General features: G+C 31.2%; 4 protein-coding genes across 6 annotated transcripts; 2 read left to right on the forward strand and 2 right to left on the reverse strand.

Annotated features, from left to right (window-relative positions):
• Positions 1-2,142: 2,142 nt before the first annotated feature.
• Positions 2,143-4,065, forward strand: LOC108212161 (galactinol synthase 2). Its single transcript, XM_017383894.2, has 4 exons — positions 2,143-2,595; positions 2,963-3,277; positions 3,391-3,525; positions 3,617-4,065. Exons 1-4 carry the CDS (start codon positions 2,254-2,256, stop codon positions 3,857-3,859), a joined length of 1,035 nt encoding a protein of 344 aa, XP_017239383.1. The 5' UTR covers positions 2,143-2,253; the 3' UTR covers positions 3,860-4,065.
• A 1,895-nt stretch (positions 4,066-5,960) lies between these two features.
• Positions 5,961-9,999, reverse strand: LOC108205098 (ADP-ribosylation factor). 2 transcript variants are annotated; one of them, XM_017374888.2, is made up of 7 exons: positions 9,863-9,999; positions 8,930-9,088; positions 8,031-8,101; positions 7,609-7,728; positions 6,498-6,616; positions 6,332-6,413; positions 5,961-6,234 (listed from the first exon to the last, which is right to left on the reverse strand). In XM_017374888.2, the coding sequence occupies exons 2-7, from the start codon at positions 9,075-9,077 to the stop codon at positions 6,229-6,231; spliced, it is 546 nt and encodes a 181-aa protein (XP_017230377.1). In that variant the 5' UTR covers positions 9,078-9,088; positions 9,863-9,999; the 3' UTR covers positions 5,961-6,228. The 2 variants fall into 2 exon arrangements, with proteins under 2 accessions (XP_017230377.1, XP_063939646.1); XM_064083576.1 differs by lacking the exon at positions 9,863-9,999 and adding an exon at positions 9,651-9,827.
• Positions 10,000-15,411: 5,412 nt separating this feature from the next.
• Positions 15,412-17,877, reverse strand: LOC108200315 (nitrogen regulatory protein P-II homolog). The gene is made up of 8 exons (XM_017368428.1): positions 17,691-17,877; positions 17,570-17,615; positions 17,402-17,429; positions 16,818-16,905; positions 16,613-16,680; positions 16,371-16,440; positions 15,597-15,632; positions 15,412-15,479 (listed from the first exon to the last, which is right to left on the reverse strand). The coding sequence occupies exons 1-8, from the start codon at positions 17,872-17,874 to the stop codon at positions 15,412-15,414; spliced, it is 588 nt and encodes a 195-aa protein (XP_017223917.1). The 5' UTR covers positions 17,875-17,877.
• Positions 17,878-21,661: 3,784 nt separating this feature from the next.
• On the forward strand, positions 21,662-24,822 carry LOC108210667 (uncharacterized). 2 transcript variants are annotated; one of them, XM_017382050.2, is made up of 3 exons: positions 21,662-21,847; positions 23,057-23,131; positions 24,475-24,822. In XM_017382050.2, exons 1-3 carry the CDS (start codon positions 21,695-21,697, stop codon positions 24,634-24,636), a joined length of 390 nt encoding a protein of 129 aa, XP_017237539.1. In that variant the 5' UTR covers positions 21,662-21,694; the 3' UTR covers positions 24,637-24,822. The 2 variants fall into 2 exon arrangements, with proteins under 2 accessions (XP_017237539.1, XP_063939652.1); XM_064083582.1 differs by having other exon boundaries at positions 21,668-21,847; positions 24,432-24,570.
• Positions 24,823-27,286: the final 2,464 nt, after the last annotated feature.

Raw genomic sequence — 27,286 nt, forward strand, 5'->3', positions numbered from 1 at the left:
ACATATTATAGATACATTAACAAATTTGTAGATAATTGTATGCGAGCATAAATATATCATTCATATTTAGTAAAACTATACAGAAAAATATATATTAAAGCTATATTTTGATTAAAAATATATTAATATATATATATATAATGTATACGAAAAATACACGAAACGTTTCGGATCGGATACAGGTTTCAAATTAGGAACACGAAATTAATAACGGGCGGATACGGGTTTCACCTTTGAGTACACGAAACACGAAAATACACGAAACGAAAATATACAAAACAAAACGATTACCACCTCAATCCATATAGTCCCTGTTTAGTACTCGACACATATTTTAATGCTATAATATATTTTAATGTTTAAACTTTTGTATAGAAAAGAAAATTTTAAGAATAAATGATGAAATTATGTTTTAATATGTGACTTAAAATACGTTCAAACAATTAAAAAAAACTGCAAAGAAAATGAGAAGGACGGAGAGAGTATACATACTACATATACCATATGCCGTGAATGTTTGTTTACTTTATATTAAAATTTAATCACATATGTAGTGGAAAAGTTATGTCTGCTTATAACTAAGATATTTCATTTATATATTTTTCATTTATTTACGAAAATAAACATTTAAAAACTTAAATTAAAAATTACAATAATATAGATATGAAATTTTAGCTAAATCTCAGAGTATCCAAGGGTTAAGGTGCAGGGTCATCTGCCTCGTGTCCTTGAGAACCTGTACGGCTGTACCCATGCATAAATACGTGCGAATTACAGTATGTACTACTGTATTAATTACCTATAGGTACTCAGTACTCGGTGTAATTTTGTCCTTACTTCGTCTCACCAGATTTTTTACAGTTTTTTTTAAGCCGTCTCACTCATTTATTTACATTACAAAACTTTTCTAAAATAGTTAATGGGTCTCATAATTTCCCCACTTTTTCTTCCTTTTCACACTACTTTTACTCCACTATATTTAAAAATCAATGGGTCCCGCCACTTCACCAATTTTTCTTCCTCTTTTCCACTACTTTATACATATTTCTTAATCTCCATGCCCATGTCCAATGTAAAGAATTGGGTGGGACGGAGGGAGTAATCTAATAGACTTCTGAAAAATTACGTAAAATGTTACTCCCTTTGATTCTTTTTATTTTGCCGGTTTCATATGTTGGCACTGTTCATGACACGAGACAAATTACTTATTTACGTCTAATCTATAAGATTAAATATAGTAATGAGTGATTTTGTTGAATTCATAATTACGAGTAGTTTAATATGATGAAGTTTATTTATTCAATACAAATACAAAATTAAAGATATTAATGATTAAAAGTGTGTGTTGGCAAACGTGACAAAGACAAATGAGAAAAGTATTTAGGGATGGAGGGAGTAGCAACCGCAAACCCTGACTTGACCATATGATACAGCGTGGATCCAATATTATATCATAATTCAAAAATATTGTTGTTTAGCAAATTATATTTTGACGGCAAAATTGTATTTAGATGCTGCGAATTACTTGTTTGATTTCTTTTCCAGTTACCGGCCTGTTTCATCTCTTTCTCCGTCCTGGCCTCGAACTAGGGATGACATTCAATGATTTAATAAAACGAGCCACATTAACCCAGGAGTATTGATCAGAAAATATCTAATCAACCGGATTTGTCAGACCCATTGTGACTTTGGTCGACCTTCGTTCGATAGCAAATTAGTTCTGTCAAAATTGTGTAACTGCTAGTTTTCGGTCAAAATTTATCAGTAAGTTTGCCTTTTCTGTTCTTCAAATATATTTGTCGAAAATAATTAATTAATAGTTCTTTTTAGTAGGAATAGTATCCCTATATAATTCTAGAGAAGTTGCATTATTATCATATTCATTCACTCTTTTTTAAATCAGTTTCATGCCCTAATTTTAATTAATAACTTTAGACGGTATTTTTCCTTTCATCCTTTCCTTTTCGAAGTCCATTCTGATATGAAAACAAACAACAAAACTCCAAAGAAAATGAGCAAAACAGTTGTCTGTAGAAGGCTACAGTGTACAGCTACCAGCCAATATTTTCTTTTTTTACAAAAGAAAAGAAATTAAATAAGAGCCAGCATTTTTCATTATAAATAAGGACCATCTGACCACCTTCACTACCAAAAAAAGTGTGGTGCTTGCAAATATATGCCCATTAGCTTCAGTAGCTATTGATTGTTTTGTTTGAGAGTTGTTTAATTACAGATATCTCTTACATACAATCGATGGCACTGGTACTAGAACAAAATCATCCGAGTGGTGTCCGTACAATGTTCAAGAATGGTGAAAAGGGCAAAAAGAAGGCCTTTGTGACGTTCTTGGGAGGTAGTGGTGACTATGTGAAAGGTGTGATTGGACTGGCTAGGGGTCTGGCTAACGTTAACTCAGCCTACCCTCTTGTTGTGGCTGTTCTGCCTGATGTTCCTCTGGAGCACCGCCTTCTGATGGTGCAGAGTGGTTGCGTTCTCAAAGATATTGATTGGGTTCAGCCTCCAAAAATTGATGAATCAATAGGGTGGGCTCATGAGCACTTCGCCATCAACTACTCCAAGCTTCGCATATTCGAGGTAAAACATTAAACTACTAGTTCTGATATATATTTCACCTGTGTGCTGTGGGCCGAGGTTCTAGTACTGATAGATAATCCCCACAAAGGTGGCAATACTTTTTTGAGGTATTATCATTGCATGCATATTGAATTGATAAGTTCCATATTATATCCCTGGTTTCTGTAATCAATTTTTGCTAACAAGAAAAAGAGGCAGTCTGGTATCTTTATAAATAAAATTTAATTTGATGACTAATTAATAACAATGAGTAGCATGCAGGAAATCTTTACGTGTACTACATATTCGTCCCATATAAAGATTTATGTAAGTACTGATCAGAACTCATGGTTTAGCCCTGAAATAATACATTACATTACTGGTGCAGTTTGAGGAGTACAGCAAGATGATATACTTTGATGGCGATATTCAAGTTTACGGCAACGTGGACGAACTCTTCGACTTGCCGGATGGCCAATTGTATGGTGTTTTGGATTGTTTCTGTGAATGGCATCATTCCCCGCAGTACAAGATTGGCTACTGCCAGCAGTGCCCTGATAGGGTACAGTGGCCAGCCGAATTAGGACAAGCTCCGTCCTCGTATTTCAATGCTGGAATGTTTGTTTTCGAGCCAAGCCAGGCTACTTATGATGATCTGATGAACACAATTAAAATAACTCCTCCTTCGTCGTTTGCTGAACAGGTATAACATAAAATTTGTCAACATAAATGGACTTTTAGTTGAATTTGATTCAAATTTATATAAACAAAATCATTAAATGGTCAGTTCTCTTAAAAACTTGAAATTATGCGCAGGACTTGTTGAACTTGTATTTTAGGGGAATTTTCAAGCCGATTCCAAATATTTACAATCTCTTGCTTCCAATGCTCTGGACCCATCCAGACAACGTAGAGCTTGACAAAGTGAAAGCTGTTCATTTTTGTGCAAATGTAAGATAATTATATATTACCTGCAGTTGTCTGTCTACAACAATTTAAAAAAAAAAAAAATTTACTTAAACATGCTCTTTTCTAATGTTAGGGTTCGAAACCATGGAGGTATACCGGAAAGCATGAACATATGGACCGGGAAGATGTGAAAATGTTGGTGAAAAAATGGTGGGACATTTACGACGATGAAACCCTTATCATCTATAAGACTACACTGGCAGCCAATGTTCCAATCACCGAATCGAATTTAGTAGCTCAGGATATTGCAGACAAGGAAAAATCAGGCTTACGTCCTATGGTCACCGGAGTGTTAGAAGTTCCAGCTGCTTCATAGTGTTGTCAATTTCAGCAGTGTAATAATGAAGGCATGTAATAGCTAGCGAACAAATTGTTGTCTGTGTTTATCTTTATCATCTGTTCCACTGGCGTTCAGCTATCTTAACTGTTATATGTTCAGATTTCAGAATATTTGTATGTACTTGTGTTCGTCTGTTCGATTGGCATGATATGATAATACAGAACAAGGGATTGGATTGATAATGTCAGGTTGCAGCAAGTATGGGTTTTACACTGTTTGACAACTACATTATCACGTTCATCGATTCAGAAGAATATTAGTGCATAAAAAATACTCCCCCTGTCCCAGGTTTTTTATGCAGGGACTGGGCTTGTCACGCATTATAAAACGTGTAGTTTCACAAGTTATTATAAAAAAAATTCAATAAATATTTAATGATTAAGTATTTACAAATAAAAAATTAAAAAATAAGTTATAAAACTATATAAAATACCTTAAAATATGTGTCAAGTAATGAAGAAAATGTAAAAAAAAAATGAGGGGGAGAATTTGAAGCCAATATGCAGGAACAAAGGAAGAGGGCCGGTGATGAGGTGAGATCAATCCTCTGAGTCTGTGGTAGAGGGCAACCCTCACTCGTCTGTGGTGGAGGGAACCCTACTTTTGATTGATCCTTTGGACCTCAAATTATCATTTACTTCGCATGCAAGTTTTAGATTTAGGAAAATACTTGTGTGGCGAAGCTTCGTAGGGGCAGTTGGTGGAGCCTAAACCCACTATATAAGAAATAACACACACTACAGTGAAATCATAACGAAATCGGCTTTTTATGATAGAAATTTCACTACAAAAAATAAGCTTTTTCATGACAGAATTTTAAACTTCAATTTGTCATAAGTTCACTATCAATACATTCTTGAAAATGAATTTGGTCGTGTATAATTCAAACATTCATGTCCCATGAGAGATTAATTGCATTGGGAAGAAAAACCTTAAAATTATTAGCATGAAAAGAGATCTTATAAAATCATCATATATGATTTGATTCGATTATAATTTCATACCGATCAAAACTGTTTACATTCCCGTACATTCTCAAAAATTTAAGAAATTCTCGTACATCCTCAGGATAAGACGGGATTGAACCCAAGAACTACTGGAATGACATTTTATAAACTTTTAACTACTTGAACTATCCAACCGTGCTCAGCATTTACCTACTTATTAATCTACAAACATTTATTTATTTACACAGTGAAACCCTCGATTACGTATCCTGGGCAGTGTTGTAAAAAACGGGAATCGGACTTAATCGGTGAAATCACGGAACAAGGATTAATCAGAGATTAATTAAATTAATCGGGGATTATTCGGATTGATCGGTGATTAATCGAAGATTTAATCAGTTCGGCGAGTTACGGAACATGGATTAATCGGTGTTTATCGTGATTAATCACCGATTTTTAGAACATAGATCCTGGGTGTGTACTTGTGGTTGTGGTGATACAAAATAATATTTATCAGATCTTAGATGAACAAATGATTATATATGTCCTCTGAAATGAGTACCTAACTTATTGAAAACATGAGATTTGGGGATCCAAGATGGAGTAACAAATTAAAACACAATCAGTTAGTAAAACAGAGATCTTAACTGTTAAGCATACAGCAAGATGATTTACAGTATACAGATCAGAAAATTAATGAAAGCCAGTGGAAAAGTTTAGACAGCACATTAAGAAGTGAATGGCCACATTTTCAGATTTTTCACCCAGCAGAAAGCCGAAAGCGATTATCAGATGTTATACAACAAAACTGAAAATATCCAAGCAGTGGAATGGTTAGTGATTTATAACTATACCTAAGAACAATAATGAAAATGACCCTGACAAAAAAAATAAAATGAAAATGACCAAAAAGGTGGAATTGAATGGTTTTTGATTAAGTACGAGCAAAACGCCCGGTCAAGAATTTTTGGACAGGATCTTAGTAATGATTAGATATTGCTTCCGAGATAATGTGCCAAATATAAAACAACTTTTCGCGCTGAAGATATTGAGCCTCAAGCCCCCACAAAATGGTAGCATAAGGAAACAATTAAGTTACAGTAGGATTCATTAGAATCTACACATATATATAGAAGAAAAAACTGCTTCTAGTTCGCAGATTGTACTTGGATACGTTCAACAAAGCAGATACGATTTAGATCATATAAATTCATTTGTATCCACAAATTCATTTGTTACTATAGTTAAAGAACCACAATATCTGGAAAAGAGACCTTGAACATAGTAAGAAAAGATGTCAGCGTTAACATGGTACACAATACAGATCCCTTAAGAACGAAAGCAATGAGAAAACTTCTTAGCTGGCCTCCACAAACATGCAAACCCTAAGTGAGGTGATTATGCCTGCGAATAAACAATTGGAAGAAAATCAAGGTAAGAGCACTGAAGTTTCAATTCTAAGGTGACACTTACAGCTTGTCAATTACCAGGACAAGCATACCTTGTTTGCTATGTTGTTTGAGAGCCAGTCTAACCCCTCGTACAAACCCTCACCTGAGGTGGCACAAGTGCTTTGGATATACCTGCAACATCAAATCGACATTTTGATTAGGGAGAGCCTGTACTCTGTAGAGACAGAAAGGAAAAAACACAGACAATTTATTTACCAGTGGCGCTGACGGAGGGAATGAAGACCAAGTTTATCGGTAATCTCAGCAGCATTCATTGCATTTGGAAGATCTTGCTTATTTGCAAATACAAGTAGCACGGCATCTCTCAACTCATCCTGAAATGTGTACCACAAATCATTGGACTAGGAATTTCCAAAAGAAATCTTCACGACTGAAACTTAAGTGTTTACAGCAAATTCAGTTGTCTTTCAAAGCGTATCAAATCAAAGGGCTAAGCTACTGTATTTCCAATATCCAACGTTTTACCAACAAAAAGATAACCTATCAATTTCATACTAAGCGTAAGCGATCTAGCCCTCCGGCCTCGAGTCAAAAAGACCGTGCTCGTGTTTCAAGTGAACTTCAGTGAGTGTATTAGAGCACTCATTATGAGATCTTTGGGCTTATACTGAAAGATATATATAGCCAAAAAGGCCCATACTAGAAAGAGCAAGAACACACTCATCTTTAATATTATGACAGCAAATAAAACACGAAAACACTGGCAAAAATAAATCTTGAGCAGATTTTCTTGATGTTTTTTCTGGACATTTTCCAAACTTCAAAAACAACACTGGAATCTTTCAGCATCCAGATAACAAACACCATGTCATCCTTTTTATATATAAAAGAAAGCCCTCGTTCCTTGTATTAGTACCTAACTTGTTATTACTTAACACAGACAAGCAGGAGCCTGATACTGAAGCAAACACAGTCGAAGATCTAGAGGTATATGAGTGTTTCCAATGTCATAGCTCTAACCACATCTCATAAAATTCCTTACTATTCAACTTAGTATGCTCACAAATGTTGCTCGTGTTCTCTGATTTTGAACACAAAACAAGGCATGTACAGCTCAAGTTCCTTGGATATATTGTTTCACATCTTTGTCAAGAAGAGTAAATCATTTAAGTTACACGGTCATTTGATAGATTTTATTCCCTGAAAATGGTGGTGGGTGGTTGCTGGTGGACGAAGGTGGTAGCCTTCCAGCACAAACAGAATGTAAGAGAGAAAAAGAGACAGTTAAGTTTTCTACACATATGTTATTCATAATAGGTATACAAGAAAATTCTAACTGTATAGAACATGAAATGTTGCCTATTACCTCATTCAGCATTCTGTGTAGTTCATCCCTTGCTTCTACCACACGATCTCGATCATTGCTATCAACCACAAAGATGAGCCCCTGGGTGTTCTGAAAGTAATGTCTCCACAAAGGACGGATCTGCAGGAACAGCGTACAAGAGGTCAAATAATAATCTGCAATCTATATTAATCCATGATGCAACAGTACTCGTTCAATACAAAAAGGTAAATATGATCTATAACTACAAGAAGGTTAACATTTCAATGTTCTCCTGTAGTGCTGAGATCTTCACATTTATATAATCTTTCAGACTTCAGTGCTGAGAAATGTGTGCAGCGAAGAAAGAGAACAAAATATCCACCACAAATCCACAATAAACACGATAATCAACATTTGTTTACCAACACATGTAATCTATTGAGTATATTAATGATGCAAACCTTGTCCTGGCCGCCGACATCCCAAACAGTGAAGCTGATGTTCTTGTACTCCACAGTCTCCACATTAAATCCTGAAAAAAAGCATGTATTAGCTTCCAGCAACACAAAAAAAAAAAAAAAATAAGATGCTCAATTTTTATGTAGTTATACTGGCATGCAAAAACACATTCTCTCTTAGGAGGATATGAGAGAAGTATGGACTGTGTATTTAGTGTTTGGAGAGAAATAGAGGTAGAATGGAAGAAGACAGAGTTTGAGATAATGAAATTGGAGGGAATGGAGAATTTGGAAGTGATGAAGTGAGCAAGGATAATGGAGTGGAAAATGAAATAATTTGACTAATGAAGGAAGGTCTTAATATTATATGAACTCTGAAAGTTAACTCAATTTAACAACTGCCTAGTGAATTAACTCATTTTAAACAAAGGAACTGCAAAAATATTCAACATAATAGGTTTCAATAATTCTAAATATGGCAGGGCAGTTAAATTGGAATTGCACAACAGAAGTTTCTAAAAGGCTTTTAGTAAGTCGGCACCTCAAAAAGCAAACTCAGATAAAATTTAGAACGGATTTTCTAGTGTGTGCCCAAGGGCACATACTAACAACCACTTTTTAGTTAGGTGGCGGTTTTCTATGGATTCCAATCCCATTAATAATGACGGCCCCTCGACATGCACAAAAATCTCCACCAATCAAAATCTAGAGCATACAGGAAACTATTTTGGTTTTTTTTACCTTTCAAACTTGAGTATTGACTCTCCAAATAAAATGAGGGCATACTCAGCACATTAAACTCAAATGTATTTATGAGATTAACAGACAATATACCGTTGATGTGTATAATACTACAAAATAAATACTAATAAATTTTCTGTACAAATGATCATTAATCTTACCAATGGTCGGAATTGTAGTAACTATCTCTCCCAGCTTGAGCTTGTAGAGAATCGTTGTTTTACCAGCTGCATCGAGACCCACCATAAGTATGCGCATTTCTTTCTTGGCAAACAAACGACTGAAGAGCTTGGTGAAAGAAAGCCCCATCTTTGCGTATCCTAATTCCAGTAATTCAGATACCAACCATAGAACTCATTAGTAAGCAAAGTAATCACAAGTAAACCACTGATTTATGCAGTAGATTGATTAAACACCCATAACAAATCAAAATAATCAATATATATAGAAGCATAAACTGATGATTGCAAAACAAAGCACCGACATCTTACAACATGATTTCAAAACACCTAAACAAACTATTAAGCTCAAGACCTTGATCATACCCATACATAACAAATTCATTTCATAATCGAACGAAATGGACATAAACAGAAAAGATCTGGAGTTATACATCCATATATGAAATAAATCACTAAATGATACACACAAACAGCAGGACAGAGAGAGAGAGAGAGAGAGAGAGAGGGAGGGAGGGGGAGAGAGAGAGAGAGAGAGAGAGAGAGAGGGAGAGAGAGTTCCCCTAAAAACTCTCCAGAATCACAATTCCACACATCAAAAGATAAAAGCATGATCTAATAATCTACAACATCAATATGAAATCCATAGATTCCACAAAAACAAAATTGATCTGAGCAGTAATCCAAAACAATAAGAAAGTACCTGATAAACAAATCTAATCGTTTTATAACCTAACAATACAGAGATCTGAACACTCAGAATAAATTCATACAAATTCCACAATTAAAATCATATATATGCGTGTTTGTGTGTGGCGGAGCACTATGCTGTTGTTCAAAAGATCAGATCAGAACAGAAATTTTTAAGTAATTCTGAATTAAAATGAAAAATACAAAAGAGAGTAAATAAATTACCGAGAGGGAACGAGTGAGAAGAAGATACACAGAGAGTGTGTGAGAGAGATCGCAGAAAATAGACGATGACTAGTATTGTTTTTTTATATTCCCGAATTCTACGCTTCTCCTTACGTTCCACAATTTTTTTCCATAGTTGCTAAATACACTTCATATTTGCTTTGTGCAGTTCGCAGAGATTACAATTGTGTCCTTCTTAAACTTCTGTGTAATATTATGATACAAAACAAAGTCGACCCTAATTTTTTGTGCACTTTGAACAGGATTAATGTAGGCGCACTAACTAAGTACTTCATTTACTTATCTTTTTTCAACTATTAAGTGATACATGAATATTATTTTAATTATTAGGCTCTATAATGGGTTAAAATCTCCGTAACTTAAAATTTTACAAAGTTAACACTAATATTTGATATATTATTTTAGTCAAAATAAAGAGTACTTGGATTTTTTTTTATAATATAACTTTTAATTGGCCTAAAATTTTTAATATGTATTAAAAATTTAGAAAAATAATTTAATTGTATAAATAATCTTTATTCGTATAATTTTTATTTTAACTTTATGTATAATCATATAATTTAAATACTTGACTTTATATATAATTTTATCAATGTCTTTATTTTTTTATCGACGTGTTTAATTTTTTTACTTTGTTCATTCTCATTTAATCAAAACAACTTAAAATTTTGAAACTATACTATCACGGCCAATTCCCAATAATATAAAATATTAAAAAGTTAACACTAGTGTTTAATATAATATTTTAGTCAAAATAAAAAATACTTGATTTTTTTATAAAATAATCTTCAGCGGGCCTAAAACTTTTATTAAGTATTAAGAATTTAGAAAGATAATTTGTTATATATAATTTTTATTTGAATTTATGTTCACTTTGTTTCAATATGTATATATGTATGCACAGTTTATCATAATTGAATTATTAATTCATATTATACTTTTTAAATATTATAATTATTATTTTAGATCCTTTTGAACAAAAATTGCTGGGTTTTGGTTCAAATTTCATGAAGATTATGGATGCTCCTATAAAAGCTAGAGTCGGGGAATGGAAGTGGCTGAATGTTTTTATTTTTAATATTGAATATTGTTACGTATTGTAATATATTTTTAAAATACATTTTAAAAATAAATTTTAAATGCTTTTTAATGTGTTAAATGTTTCTTCCCTTCTTTAATTTCCAATTCTTTTATTTAAATAAAAACGTTAATATATATATATATATATATATATATATATATATATAATCCATCCAAAAATAACGATTACAAAATATTGTGAAAGTATTTTTAATAATTTTCTTGTAATTTTAATTATTTTTCTTGTGAATAAAATTTACTTTTTGCACAAAAATTTGAATGTATTTAAAATTTATAAAAATGAAGAATATTAAATTTGCTAAACTAATAAATTACTGAAAAACGTGATAATCATATTTTATAATATATTTTTGAGAAGAACGCGTGTTTAAGAATTAAAATCTATATATTCTAAAATTTAAAATTAAAAAAATAAGAAATTGTTTGAAATGTAGTGTTGTAGCAGTCTTTTAAGTCACATGTAAACACGCTGTAATCAACGCTTATTTATTAGGGTCTCACACATTTAATAAGCTAAAGGTCACATATGTAATCTCTGCAAACTGCACAAAGCAAAAATGAACTGTATTTAGCAACACCCTTTTTTTCAAAACGTTTTAATAATTTACTCCCTTCATCTATGGGTGTTCGTGGTGCGGGCGAGACGGTTTTTTCCTAAAACCGCGAACCAACCCGCGCATGCGGTTTGAGAAAATTCGTAAACTTGATATAAAAACCGCGTAAACGACACCACAAATTTGCGGTGCGATGTGGTGCGGTTCATGCGGTTTGTGTGGTTTACACATTCAAAGAATTTATATTTTTGAATTAAAATATAAAAATAATTTTAAGCTATATGTATTTAAAAATTTAGAATTATGATACTCATCAAAAGAACTATAAACTAAAATATAAGTATGATAAAGATGAAAAGATTTCAACACTAACAAATTATTTCATTGGAAAACAAATATAATTATAATATTTAATTTGTCGCCTTAGATTATTAAAATTAAGTTAAGTAACTTGAATATATATACACACATATAGGAGATAACATCGCAATAAATAATTGATCTATATAATATAAATTATTATAATTATATATTATGTATTTTTAATATTAGAAAAAGAGTGGTGCGGTGCGGTTTGAACCGCACACGTATAATTTCAAACCGCAACCCGCACCGCGCGGTTTGTTAAAATTTCAACCCGCACTGCACCGAACCGCACACGTATAATTTCATTTATCTTATTTGTTTTGTCCATTAATCAAATTTTACATTTTATTCAACTAACTTAATCATCCAAATAGTTAAAGATATATCGTTTTCCAAAAAAGTTAACATAATTAAAACTTAGTATAATTTACTCAAAAATATTTTTTTGTTATTTGAATCGGCCAAACCTAAATCGGTATGTCACCACAAATGGCACATGAAGCACGCGATAGTAGTCTAAGTGTGCAGCAATGCCCTTGTCATCATACTCAATAACAAGAGTACCACATGATATATAATTTTAACAGAGAGGCGTTGAACCCAATAGGCTGAATGAATTTCGTGTGTGAAATATTATATATGTGATTTTGAAATTTTATCATTGTAACATATATTCAATTCACTGAAGTAGCTCAAAACACACTAGCAACACCCACTGCTTTTTCTTATCTCCTCAACAAATAGACTCGTTACTCTATGTCTTATCACTTTGAGAAAAGTCTGTTAGTATACATGACATACAAATAAACATTCTTCTCATAACCATCAATTATGTGGAAGGATGCAGACCACGAGCCTCATACCTATTATTGACATGGCCCGTTGCCAGTCTAGTGATATGAACAACCTTTAAGAGCATCTCCGAGGGTGATTTTCAAATTTATTCATAATAAAAGGTTAATTAGCTCAAAATTAGAATTTAATTCAAGTTTTAGATGAGATTCAATATACGATTCTAAAATGTTCTTCTTTGTTCTTCTTTTAAGAGTGTTCTTTGAGCAATGCCATATATATATATATATAGAGTTAAGTTCTATGGAGTACACAAAACATTGGAGTATTGGAGTACAAGTCTTAATTTTTTAGTTTAATCATAAATAATATATTTGATTATGCAAATTTATATACAATCTATCATTTATAAGTTGTCTTGCACATAATTGTCTATCAATCGTTAATATCTTTCAACTTTAACAAGTATTAACATTATTGTTCTGCTTATTAGTTATATTGCAGAACATAGAGTCTTGTAATTTATAAAAGTCATTATTCTATCTTTTGATTACAATGTTTATGTTGTAGAACATAATGTGCAGGTTATTAAATGTTTACGAATATTATTGAACAAAAAAAATTAAAATTTAGATGAATAGATTACATTTTATCCAACTTTGTACTCCAATACTCCAATATTTTGTGTACTCCATAGAACTTTACTCTCTCTATATATATATATATATATATATATATATATATGCCAACATTCCAGGGAGGTACTCCATATATGGAGTTACATAGTACACCATATTAAAACATCAATTTTAATATAAATTCTAATATAAAATACATACGAACATGATTTCAATATGTAGAATACTATAACATATATCTATTTTAAACACTTAAAATTTGATGAAAAAGTATATTTTCGCAACTGATTCTAGAACAGAATAATTTTGGGTGATTATTATTCTATTATAGAATCATGTTCAGAGAGATTGACTCTAACTATATTGCTAATTAATAAAGATATTGTTAATCAAAATTTTGTACAATCATCACATTAAATTAGATAATGGAGCAATGTGTGTAAACACGTGTAAAAATTTGTCGAAGCCAAGTTGTATACAACTATCAATTAGGCCAAGTATGACCAGCAGTTGATATGGTATAAATCATAACTTTAATTCTAGCCTAATGATGAATTGAAACAATATGATTATCCTTCAAAAAAACAAATGAAGATAAAATTTGAACCAATATTCGCAAAAATTATGTAATTATATTAACATGAAAGTATTTGTATACGGAACCCCAACCACATAAGTAACAATGAAATTATGATTAATAAAAAACTAAAGAGACAAAGATTGGTTACTAAAGACAATTTTAAAACTGTGTTAAGCATGTTAAAACTTTTTAAAAAAAAAACTCCATAAATAAGGATTTAGAAAGGAAATAGATATTTACACCTAATTTATTTACACTATGTGCATTGTCCGCCAATGATCTAGGACACCAAACCCCCGATATACATCAAGGTCATTGGTAATACATAAAAAAAACACCCAACATATATCATACATGTATATAAGTATTCGTAATCATAGATATAGATTTGGTAAATCAAGTACGAATCTATGTGTTAAAATTACTTACAACTTAAGAGCATCAAGTATTATTTCCTAGTCTATGTTCTCATCTATATTTTCCACTCTCTTTCTATATATGCTTCAACTTCATGTTTTGTCATGAGCAAGATGTAAACACTTATCCCCTGATATTCTTTCTATGGTTTAATTTCATGATTTGTCATGAGCATGACATAAAAACTTATACCCTAATTCTCTATAATATATTTTCTACTTTACGTGTGTAGATAGACTAATATTCTTTATCCAGACAAATTATTAATGGAAAAGGAATAATAAAATGCTAAACTTCTTCACTCCTTGTTTGTTATACAATTGCTAAGATGGTACCAAGTTGTGAAGCTATAAAAACTTAAAGAAATTAGAATCGAAGATTGAGGAAGAGACATGTAATCCACTCGAGATTTTACATTACAGACACACACACACACCACACACACACACACACAAAAAGCATCACTGGTAAATTAATGTGATCATTAGTTTAGCAGTATGACATTGTTCAAGACCACTTGACCTTTGCTTTCATTAAAATATTTCATAATTTCATAATACCGATAAAACTATGTGATGAAGCATGAATCCTATGTTGCTTATAACACATAAAGTATAATGACTTCATGTCTTCTTTACCCAAGGCACGCTACAATATCTACAAAGTCATCACACACAATAGATATATATTTAATTAAATTCTCAATATTATAATAAAGCAAGTCTACAACTATTCAAGTATAAACAACCAAATAAAAGACGAAAAAAAAGATATTCTCTTATAGTATGATTCTACTTGAAATAATATAAAAAGATGCACATGCATTTATTTTCTTTCTAATTATATTTAAGTAGAATTCTCTATGATTTATCTTCAGAAAATGCAATTGCCAAATTAGAGATATGATTGGTCTAGAACTTAGAAGCATCATCACAAAGATTGTATCTCACATGATCAATCACATTACTCCATACATTCAACCACAATAGTCTAAATATTTATTTATTTTCAACCTTCACCAAGTACCAATTCTATGAAGGCGATTCAGCAACAAACTACAACTCAATTATCAATTTGAAGCTAAGCTTCGGAAGAGGACATGTCGAACCGTCCTCCACTCATACGCTCAGCCTTTTCGCCACGCTCTCCTGAAATTAAAAAAGACATATTTCATTAGCATTTTTTTACTAAACAACAAAAATGAATTAGATGTATAATAAACATATTAGATGCATTACTAAATCTTTTAAAAAAAATAAACACACCTGTGCGAACCCGAATTATATCAGCGACCGGTATCACTACACAAGTAAAATATACGTGTAAGAAACCTTTTAAGTTATGCATCTATAATATTTTACAATCAAATGACTAGTTGACTACAAGTCTCCAAGTTTTTTGTATGAATTCAACATAATGTTGAAGAAACGCGACACACTTCAAATTGGTATTTCACATCACATCTCCGTAAATCTTACATTTTTAATATCTTGCATTAGATCTCATATTCTTGTGACTTAGCTTTTTCATATTTAAATATTATTAACACAAATTCATATACAAGAAATGATATAAAAAAAATCAATTATCATAACACATTCATACACAGGCATCTTAATCTGGTGAATTTTATGTTTTCTATTTATATACTACTTTTGATTCAATTTTTCAAACTAGAATCACTAGTTGGGCTAATTATTTTTATACACTAAAAGTATGACACTTATATTTTTATAATTGCCATATTTACACTAAAAACCATATTATTATATGCATATTATGTGAACATCAATTTGTATCTAAGATGAAGTTGACATAATAAGTTATTTGTTAATAAATAATAATGAGCCTAAAAATTAATTGCATTATTATATTTAAACAATCAAGTACAAAATATTGTGTGTGTGTTTGTGTATTATAATATATGATCTAAACATTCATGTATCTACTACTGCTCAGTATAGAGTTTATTAAGAAACAACATCTATCATATTCAACTTCATTTTTAATGAAATAGATTCAAAGGTTTAAAAACTTACCAAAAATCTTGCCATCTCCGATTTGAGATGTTCTTGCTTCTTCGATGATCTTCTCGATCACCGCTTCCACCTAAGATAACAAAAAATTAAAATAAGAGGCAGTGGTATTTGAACATAATTTATTGTCTCTAACACTATTAAAAAAATTTATAGCACGAAAAAAGGATACAGGCCATGTACGTAGTAGCACTTTAGTTCCAAGAACATGAGGGGCTACTATTCAAGATCCATAATATATATACCTGATCTTTGCACACAACGATCTCCATCTTGACTTTGGAAACAAACATATCTTCACCAAATTCAGAACCTGTATATTACAAGAATTAACTAATTAAAATTTCTCATATATGGCAACAACTTAAGATAATAATTAGCCATTATATAGGGATGAAGAACAAGAAATCACAAAATTTATGGATACTTAACAACTATATATGCGCATACCAGCATGCCTTTCCTTCATACCGCCTTGTGAACCAAAGCCTTTAACATCAGAAACAGTCACCCCACGAATACCCATTCGCAACAGGGCCTTGAATACACAAAGATGTAAAGACATAGTCAGAAACAATAATATGACACTGAGATTAGCAATGTTGAAGAAAAAATTAAAAATTATTCAATGTCAGAATACATTATAAATAAAATTCAACCAAATAATATGTTAATTATATGTGAGTGAACACTTGGAATGTGTAAACCAATATAACCATTTAATAAAAATTACTAAAAATTTTCACCCATTTTTATTTATGACCTAAAATTATACAACCAAAATCAATACAAGTATTAGGTTTTTAAAGCAAGTTAGAAATATTCAATATTTAAATGATAGGTATGACTAGAAGATGATAACATTTTAAATAATTACAATCTTTAAAATCCTTTCTAGATTCATATAATATCTCATTACAACTTAGTTATCATAATAAATCATGGACATTTTGTAAACTAAAAAGCATGTTTTGAAATAGACATATAAATTAAAATTTATAACAAATACATAAATAATAAAGGTTGATTCTTACCAGAGAAACTTTTGGGACCCGCCAAGCTCTGTATCCAGAAAAGTGATTTTAAAAATTCATTAGACCAAAACAACATATATTACTTGACAAAATAAGTTAATAAACAAAAATACTAAGGATATATAACAAAAATTAGTAGATATGTATTAACATATCAGATTCTTGTACCTGATTATTGCCTCCACTTTGTAAAACTTAGCATCAGGAAAGTCCTCTAAAATCAACAAAAAAATCAAGAATCATGAAATCTCATATAAAAAACATTAAAAAATCTATAAATTAAACTTACCCGTTGGAGCACTTTGAGCACGAATGACCGGGGAAAGAGGAGAGATTTTTGAGAATTTTAGCGAAAATCGAGAAGAGGATGTGTCCTTAAAAGTGGGTCGGATGAGAGGAGAAGTGATAGCAAGTGAAGGAGAGTGATTAAAAGAAGAGCAAAGAGAGGGGAGGGTGGTGAACAAAGAAGCCATTGCTTAAAATTTTATGTGTTTTGATGTAAATGTGTGTATTGATAAAGATGAAGATAGAGATTGATGTGTTTATATATTAAGGAGTAGTAATGGGGTAAAACCTCGAGCGTAACGGAGATTTGGAAGAGCATAAGTGCATGGATGACACCTGGAAAGTAGAGGGGGTAACACTTAGAAACCGTTCTTGGATCTTTCTTCTTATTATGTCACACTATAACTCTTTCCCTTCTTTTTCAAATTTTATCTACAAACCATTTTTTTTGTCATATCTAGAAACCCCTTTTGTATAGTTTGATGTGATTTTTATTATTAAAAGCTCCACTATTGTCATGAATTTTTTTGAATATAATTTATTTTAAATTATATTATATAAGATAAATTATACACACACATCAATTTAAAGCACCTTTTAATTTTTTATATTATTCCAATTTCTTTTTAAAATAATGACTGTGAGGGGTCCCACCCGGGGTCCATCTTATTTATGATTTTGTAGTCATCCTGATGAGATAAATACCTTTAGGAAGTTTCTTGGTAACCAACTTAGGTACTGTTTGGGGTTGCTGTTGCAGACAGCAACAACAGTTTTTTACTGAAAAGTAGGTTCAAAACTGTTTGGTAAATATAAAAACAGCTTTTTCGAACAGCAGCTTTTAGCTGAAAAGCTGCTTTTAGAAAAAGCATGTCCTCCCATGCTTTTAGAAAAAGTTGCTTTCAGCTTTTGCAGAAAGCTGTTACAGATTTTATTATCAAAACTCATAAAAAATATTATTATTTTTATATTATAACTCAAAATAAGCAAATATCAAAAAAAATTACCAAACAGTTATCTCATTTCTACAACAACACTTTTTCTGACAGCACAACAATTTTTAACAGCACTTCCAAACAGACCCTTAGTATCAGAAACTATTTCTTGTAAAGATTTAATTATTATTGTTCTTCATCTTTCAAATTATTGTCCTTAGTCTATTAAATATTAGTTGATCACATCACTTTAACTATTTTGTCTGTTTAAATGATGTTTAATCTCCTTGTTAGAAATATGCCAATCTTGATGATAACTCAAAATACTTGGTTTAATTTATTTGTATTTAAATGTAACTGATCAATGGATATTATACATCTATAGTATCCCTTGATCACATATCCCATCAACGGAGGATGAGATGTTGTAATAAAACTACTCCCTCCATCCCACCCAATTACTATATTAGGTGTGGACACAGAAATTAAGAAAAGATATAAAAATTGTGTAAAGTTAGATGAAAAGTGGGTAAAATAATGGGACTCATTTATATTTAATAATAGATTTGAGATATTGGAGGAAAGTAGTGAATGTAATAATGTTTATATTATTATAGAATGAAGATAACGGAAGAAAGTAACGGAGAGTGATAATATTTTATATTATTAAAAATTACTATTTTTGGAATGTATAGAAATGATGGGACATCCTAAAAAGGGAAACTGTATAGAATTGAATCGAACGAAGATAGTAGTACTTTTCAGCATTAACAATTGATAGAATAGATTGATCAGTTGATAAATTTTTTGATCTATCCACGGATGTGTATTTAGGATGTCAAATTGAAAATATTCTAAGTCGTGTGAACTGCACAAGTAAAATGAAGATTAATGGCTAGATCAAGCTATTAGTGGATGAGGAATTAAAGATTTATCAACTGTTATACAACATTACAACCCATCAATGACTAGTGAAGAATGCATTATTAACTGATAACTCGAGAAGTCATCAACGGCTAATCAATAAAACAATAAACGATTACTTGTGGGTCGTTTGGTTCGGGCTTTCTAGGTATCAAGTACGAGTTTTGTTCATTTCAAACACATATATGATGTTTGGTTGAAATTTTTCTTTCATCAAACTCATTCCTCAAACCCACAAGGTATGAGATTTTCATAACCAAGGGGGGAGGTGGGTATGAAACTTGAGTTTGGGGAATCAAATTCTTTTTCTTTTATTTTCATTACTATTTAAATCATTTCATGTAAATTATTCATACAAAATGAAATTAATGACTCAAAAATGTATATAAATATTAATTTAATGATCTTTTAAATTAATTATAATTAATAACTCTTAAATATTATAATTCAACCATATTCATTCCACCACTCAACCAAACACCTGATATTAGAGCTCAAACCGATATCAAGTTAACCTGATTTCTCATTCAAACTCCATATACCCTCTCCAACCAAACAACCTCTTATTGGTTTATTAACTGCTATATTTATGGACTATCAATTGACGGTTATAGCACAAAGAAAGGATAATGGTCACATGGGTTAAACAAAAAATTACTGACAGTGTTGGAAGATAAGCTATAAAAAGTCGTCATATGTTCAAGAAATCGAAGCCCACCATTTCAAGTTACGGAACAAGGAAACATTCAACAAAACTATTCAATCGAGGAGACAAATGTTTCCTAAAATGTGCAAGTAGAAAAAAGAACAAGGAAATCCGATTTCCCATTTCAACCCCATATCCCTTCTCCAACCAAACGACCCCTTATTGGTTTATTAACTGCTATATTTTGGGACTATCAATTGACGGTTGTAGCACAAAGAAAGGATAATGGTCACATGAGTTAAACAAAAAAATTACTGACAGTGTTGGAAGATAAGCTATAAAAAGTCTTAGTCATATGTTCAAAAAATCGAAGCCTACCATTTTAAGCTACAGAATAAGGAAACATTCAACAAAACTATTCAATCGAGGAGACAAATGTTTCCTAAAATGTGCAAGCAGATAAAAGAGTAGGGATGGCTGTTATTTTCTAGAATAGTAATTTTATATCTCTAGAGTAGAAAATCGTTGTAATCTTGAATACTTAATCAAGCATTGTAACTCATTTTGAAGTATATCCAAAATAATAGACAAGAAGAGCAACCTAATGCACTAAGGTAAAATCTTGTAAAGGTTAGTTCTTCAATCTTTATAAGAAGCGTTGTTGTTCATAGAGAGAATTACCCGATATATATCAGGTGGTAAACAAAACCTCCACCTGAAATTTTAAAAGATATTTGTATTATTTCGAGTTTCATTTTAGCAATCAATTATCACATATTAGTATTGGAAAACCATTTATATATATATAATAAAATTATTTATGAATTATATTATCAATTTCAAATTTAAAATAAAATTATAAAACTAAATTTATAAGAAAATTGTAATCAGCCCGTTGATAAAATTTAATATAAAAAAATTATATAATCTTATATATAATTTTATATAAAAATTATATAAACAAAATTCTCATATAAAAAAATTATGTGCATCCAAGAGTATCTCTAATCTTATAAAGTCATTAGCTCAAAGTCTGCCATATCCAAAATAGAATTCATATATAATATATATATATAATATATATATATATATATATATATATATATATATATATATATATTTAATAACTCAAATATACAAAACTCTTGTCTATAATTTTATTATAGCCAACCTCCTGGGTTCGTTATATTTAGCCAAATTCTAGAAAGTTGTAACAAATAACAAAATCTCACATCTCGTATTATCATATTATAATAATATATTTTATTTAAAATATTTTCAAATAATAATATATCACTTTTAAAATATAATCCATCGATATAAGCAATATCATCGAAACAAAATATCTTAAAATTTGATAAATTTTACGTAATATTTTACATGTGTAATTTAGAATGTTTGAACAATATAATTTTAAAAATCGAATTACAAATAATAAATTTGAAACTAGGCAGACCCCTAAAATACTTAAAATCAGAAACTGACCAATATAGCAAGTAGGAAATGGCAGGAAAGGACGAAAAGAGTGTGGCTGAGGAATATGTGTATAGAATCAGCACTGCTGCGGAGTGGGAGGCTCTTCAATCTAGTGGTAGTATCTTTGGTGGTGAGCTTGATAAGTCCACTGGGTGTATTCATCTCAGCAATCTCAATCAGGTCACATTCATATAAGATTTGTATTGTTAGTTTCTTGATTTTTTGTGATAGCCGATTTGTTTTTTAGTTCTTGATTGGCTTGTATTTATCAAGATTGATAAATTAAGTGAAGGGTTTGTTGAATCTTTATTAGGTAGTGTTTTGATATGAGAATTGGAGAAATGGGTCGAAATGATTTGATTTAAAGGATCATTTGCACTGTAATTGACTTACATACAAGCTCCATCAAGTGATATAGTAGTTATTATTGCGTAAGAGTAAAGTGAAAAGTGGTGGCTGAATTTTACTTGTTGCGACATTTTGTGGGTGGATTTATAGAATCGCAATATGGAGGCCATATATTTGGTTGCTAATCGATAAAAAATGGTGGATAGACTTTGCTTTTATGTTAGAAAAGTGGTCTTTAGCCATTTTTTATAAGAACAAAAACAAAATTGGCCACCAGAATACAAATTCGGAAATTCAGCCACTAAATTGCTGTATGAGCTAAATTTTAGCCACCACTCTACAATTTACTCCATTTGATGAACTTGCTGCTAGGTTTCTCTATTTTCATATGGTTAACTTGAATGAAGTGCCTTTCAAGCTTCTTAGTTGATGAAGTTGCATTAATTTGATTCTTGATCTAGTCTTACTGGGATCTAAGTAACTTTATAGTATGATAACATGATTATGATAGCATTTCGAATGGGTTCCTATATCTGGGTTCTTATTCTCAAATCAGTTTAAAGCAGTCTTGCATTCCCATAATGTTTAACTTTTGAGGGGTCGCAGGTGCAAATCAAGGGAAACGTTATCTTCTTTAGGTGTTTTTATCTTCATTTAGGGTAAAAATAATGCATCTTTCGGAAGTTTGAAGAGAATGTTGTAAACCCTTAAATTTAAACAACCACTTTGCATATTAATTGTCTCACATACAATCTCCAGCTACAAATGGAAAATCTATAGCGTTTTTGCACTTAAATTAATAAACCTGCTAATTTTCCAACCGGTACCTTGAAACAAATGGTCCTGACTCTTGAGGCTTCTTACTTGATGATGTTGCGTCAGACCAATATTTTCTTTTGTCTTGTAAAAGTTTAATATAATATCACTTTGATTCCATGATTATTAGGGCATTTACAGGGAGTGCTATATCTGTTTTCAAGACCAGGAGTTTCACCTAATTAGTCTTGTATTCGGAAACTGTTAATATTTGAGGTGTAACAGGTGCAACCAACTTTGAAGAACTTTTTCCCAAAGTCCAAGACGGATCTTTATTTGCTCCAAATCGATGCTAAAAAGGTATCTTTATCAACTATCTATTTTTAACTCCCTCGCCTTCCCTAAATTGAGGCGGAAGAATGTCAGCACTTCAATACTAAATTTCAATTAAAACTTCAGCACAAAGGAAAATTGCAGACATTTTCTAAGAGTGATATTTGTATCTTAAATAACAAACTGCGAACTAAAATCTTAAGGCTTCTGTGTAACAAATAACATGCAACACAAAAGTAGACTGTAGAGTTAGTTAAAATACAGCAGTGGGGACTATCCCAATTTCTAAACCAAATCAGAGTACTGTGGATGCAGTTCATACCTTTAACATTATAAATGTTCAAATTGACTCAATATTCGAAGGTATAGTCTCTTTACCAAGACACCCATGTATGTCTTGCAAGTTTGAACAATTATAACAAACTGGAGTGCTTAATAATTCAGACATTTAGTACTCTCCCTGTCTTAAGTAGAAATTTGGTTACCTATCAACTTTGCTTCGGAGCACGAACTTTTATTAATTTTATTATGTTAAGAACTTAGTTTCTAAAATGGAATGAGGTTCCTAATGTGCGCCTGCCATAATTGGCTATATACTATCAGTTTACTTCTGCTACAGTCTGCATTCTAAATTAGGGCAGGTTATGTTTTTAAAACAAGCAATTGAAATGTATCTCCAATTTTCTATTTCTGAACACGGGGAGTGTGAGAGGTAGCTACCATTTCTTATATACACAGGGACCTTTCCCTCTAATTATGATTATAGTTACTCCAAAAACTATCTTAAATTTTATATTATGAACACTTTAATATTAAATCCAGCAATTGATTAACAAGAGTTCACCAGTATTTGTCTTTGCCTAACATTTAAATTCCACCGTGGATATTCATTTTTTAATTTGTTTCATAAATAATTTGTTTGTAGAGTAATGTTCATAAAGAATATTAGTTAAGCCAGCTATGGCTTATCAGGGATTAACAGTTATAACAAAGAAAGTAAGCCTGTGTGTATAGATACAACTAATTCATGGAGAAAGATGGTAATGGGTATGGAAGTGTCTCCGGCACATAGGAGTACTGTATGATGCTTAAACATTTTTAAAGCAAATGAAAATATAAGAAATCTGCAACATTGACCAGCATATAAGTTAAATACTAATGAAGTTGACAAGCATCGGTACCTTAAACATAATTTGCTACTTGTATTTTAGCTTAGACCATACTTAAAATAAATGGGCGGGAGGGTCTACTATAGAGGAATAGGGTCTGTTGTTCAATGTTCATTTCATTTTCTAATGCCAATGGTGTATATATGTGTATATTTAAGGAGGTAAAACCATTTATAGCACACTGTCTTGATGGATTTGCAGCTTGGGGATGGATTGATTTACGAAGATGTGGATGGCTCCAACGTCTTTCCCCATTTCTATGGTCCCGATAGAAGTTTCAGTCCACTCCCTTTAGACGCAGTTAAGAAGGCAGAGAAGCTAGTTCCGTCAGATTCCGGATATGTTTGTAGCTTGCTAAATTAGTCAGCATCTCTCTTGTAACCTTGAAAGTAAACTGGTGTGCTTTTGTTAATTGTGTGTGGCAGTACAATATGAAAGATATGTGTATCAAATGTCTTATACCTTAAGTTGTTTGGTATGTGTTTGGAAATTTATATAACTTCACATATTGTTAATAATCATAATATATGTGGTTAGATGAAGATGATATATGCCGGATGTTTTTAGTTTCTTTTCTGAGATAATTTTTTTTATGGTATCTCAAGGTTATGGGTTCCCATATGCTCCAAAAAGTTGGTAGTTTATTGTTGAAGCTTAATGGAAATAATTTCTTGTTTCATAATTAATTTGCCCTTTTAGGAGTAAAATGCCCCCGGCTTGGATCTGGGAATAATGGTTCTCTTACTCTCATGTTTGGCATTTCTGAAGATTATATACAATATACTTATGTTTTCTGATGATATGCTTGCTGAAATGCATACATGTGCAGGCTGATAGTGTTATTCTTTTTTATGTTATTGTTATTGGGCTGAGGGCACAAATTGTTATGATAGATGAATTTATACTTGTTATAAATGAATTCATATATCATTGTTGGCTGAATAATGACACTTGTGAATTTGCATTTTGTGTTGCCAAATAGTTTATTCAACAAACAATGGTTTTTCCTGGTGATAGCATGTTTGTCATAGGGCCATAGCTTCTGTTATGACTTATGAATAAGTCTCGACTGGACTAGTGGTAATGTGGTATGTATTGCAGGCCCAACGGGGTGATCGGTTACTTTTTTAATTTTATTTTTGCTAAGACGAATGGTTTTATACTTCCAGCTATATGTTTGTTGTTTTTCCGTAATTTATTATATTTTTTTTCCAATAATTTATTAGTTAAAGCCGGGGTTTGATGTTCTTTGGCAGAGGACAAGGGCTTTTTAACGGGGAACCGGGAACATTTATATAATCCAAAATTTTAATCAAATAATTATAAATTTATCATTAATTTGTACTATGTATTTCGATCATTTTTTTAAGCACATATTTAAGAAAGAGCTTTTTTCTTTTAAAATTAACTTATGTACTTAACATTTTCTTATGATAGTTATGGTAATTGAAATAAATTTTAATGCATAGGAACATACGATTACAATAATCACTATACACGAAAAAACCTTGAATGCACAACAAGGTGTTATAATTCATAACTTTCCAGGCTAATATCCTTTATATTCAAAGACCACAAGAGGTGGCGTGAATCCATGGTTTGTGATGAACAAAAAAAAATTTAGTAACTAATTAAATACTTTGTCATGTCTTATTGTAAATTAGATAATATTATGCTCATTTGCGCAAATTCTTACTGGAGCTTTAACTCCGATCATTGCAAAATTATTTAAATAATACTGATTAAAGCTCAATCACTTTGAATTCTAGCTTCGAGTCGTTTGTGCTAGCTATATACAAAAACTTTATTGAGGCCAACCACTTACGGTCAATGGCTGAGATTAGGAGATGATCCCTTTATTAACATGCGGCGTTTTGTCAATTTCTGACCTCTAGTTCCCTTAATAATTTTGTTCTTTTATAAAGTTTTTGGTAGACAGTATCATGTTGAATGCAACTTCACCTTAATCACCACCGAAACTTATATTAACATATTTTTGTTGAATTATAAGTAACGTAATGATTTCTTCAATGCTTTGCATGTGAACTTTTCTAAAGACCCAAGTCTTAAGCAACAGTATTATATATATTAGAACATTAATATTTATATAGAAATGTATAATAATACAATTCTTAAAATCTTTGTCTGAAAATAAATAATTAAAATAATATATGTGGACTAGAAACAACCTAAACGATTCTCAATTATACGAGGGTTCGGTTGTAAATGATTATAATTAAAGCAGCAAAGACATTACATATAATATGATCGTACGTATGGAGGTCCATGCATGATTAATCTGCCAAATGAACTTGTGAACAACCAATAAAAACAAGAATTACTAGAAACTAAAAAGAAAAGCAGAATGACTGATGAGCGAACCAATACTCATTTGATTAATTAAGGTTAGACAAAGCGAATCTCTTAATGATTCAAAGTAAAGTGCTTATTAAGAAAAGTATTATTAAAAAATATGTTTGTATATTCAAACACTTTTTGACAACTTTTATTTCTCTCAAGAGAACACTTGGATAACTTTCGGGCAGCCTGCAAGTATAAAAAGAAAAACTACAGGGCAGAAATTAATATAACAAAAATGAATAAACTGACATCTAAACGTTTAATTTCTTTCGCAAAAGATAGAAAATATAACACCTTTACCGGTAGTTCCATTCCTTAAAAGTTTTTTCCATTTGAATTAGTGATCATTCAGAAATGGCCGGTACATAAAATCTAGACATTCATTTGCATAATGAATGTCCTTAATCCAAGCCCATCTCAACTCTTTCTGTCAATCTCCAAAGCTTCACCAAATAAATTCTGCCATGAAAACAGGAAAGTCAGCTAGATATGGGTCATGCAGTACAGCTCACGCATGTAATATTTAAATTTATTATCATGTGAATAGACGTGCCGAAATAAAATGTCTATAATTTTATTTAATTTTGTTAGTTGTTCTCTGTCGTTGTCAAAATTTTCACTGAAACAGAAAGACATTTAAATATTTGTAAGG

The sequence above is a fragment of the Daucus carota genome, chromosome 1 (assembly GCF_001625215.2).
Source record: "Daucus carota subsp. sativus chromosome 1, DH1 v3.0, whole genome shotgun sequence".
Classification (NCBI taxonomy): domain Eukaryota; kingdom Viridiplantae; phylum Streptophyta; class Magnoliopsida; order Apiales; family Apiaceae; genus Daucus; species Daucus carota.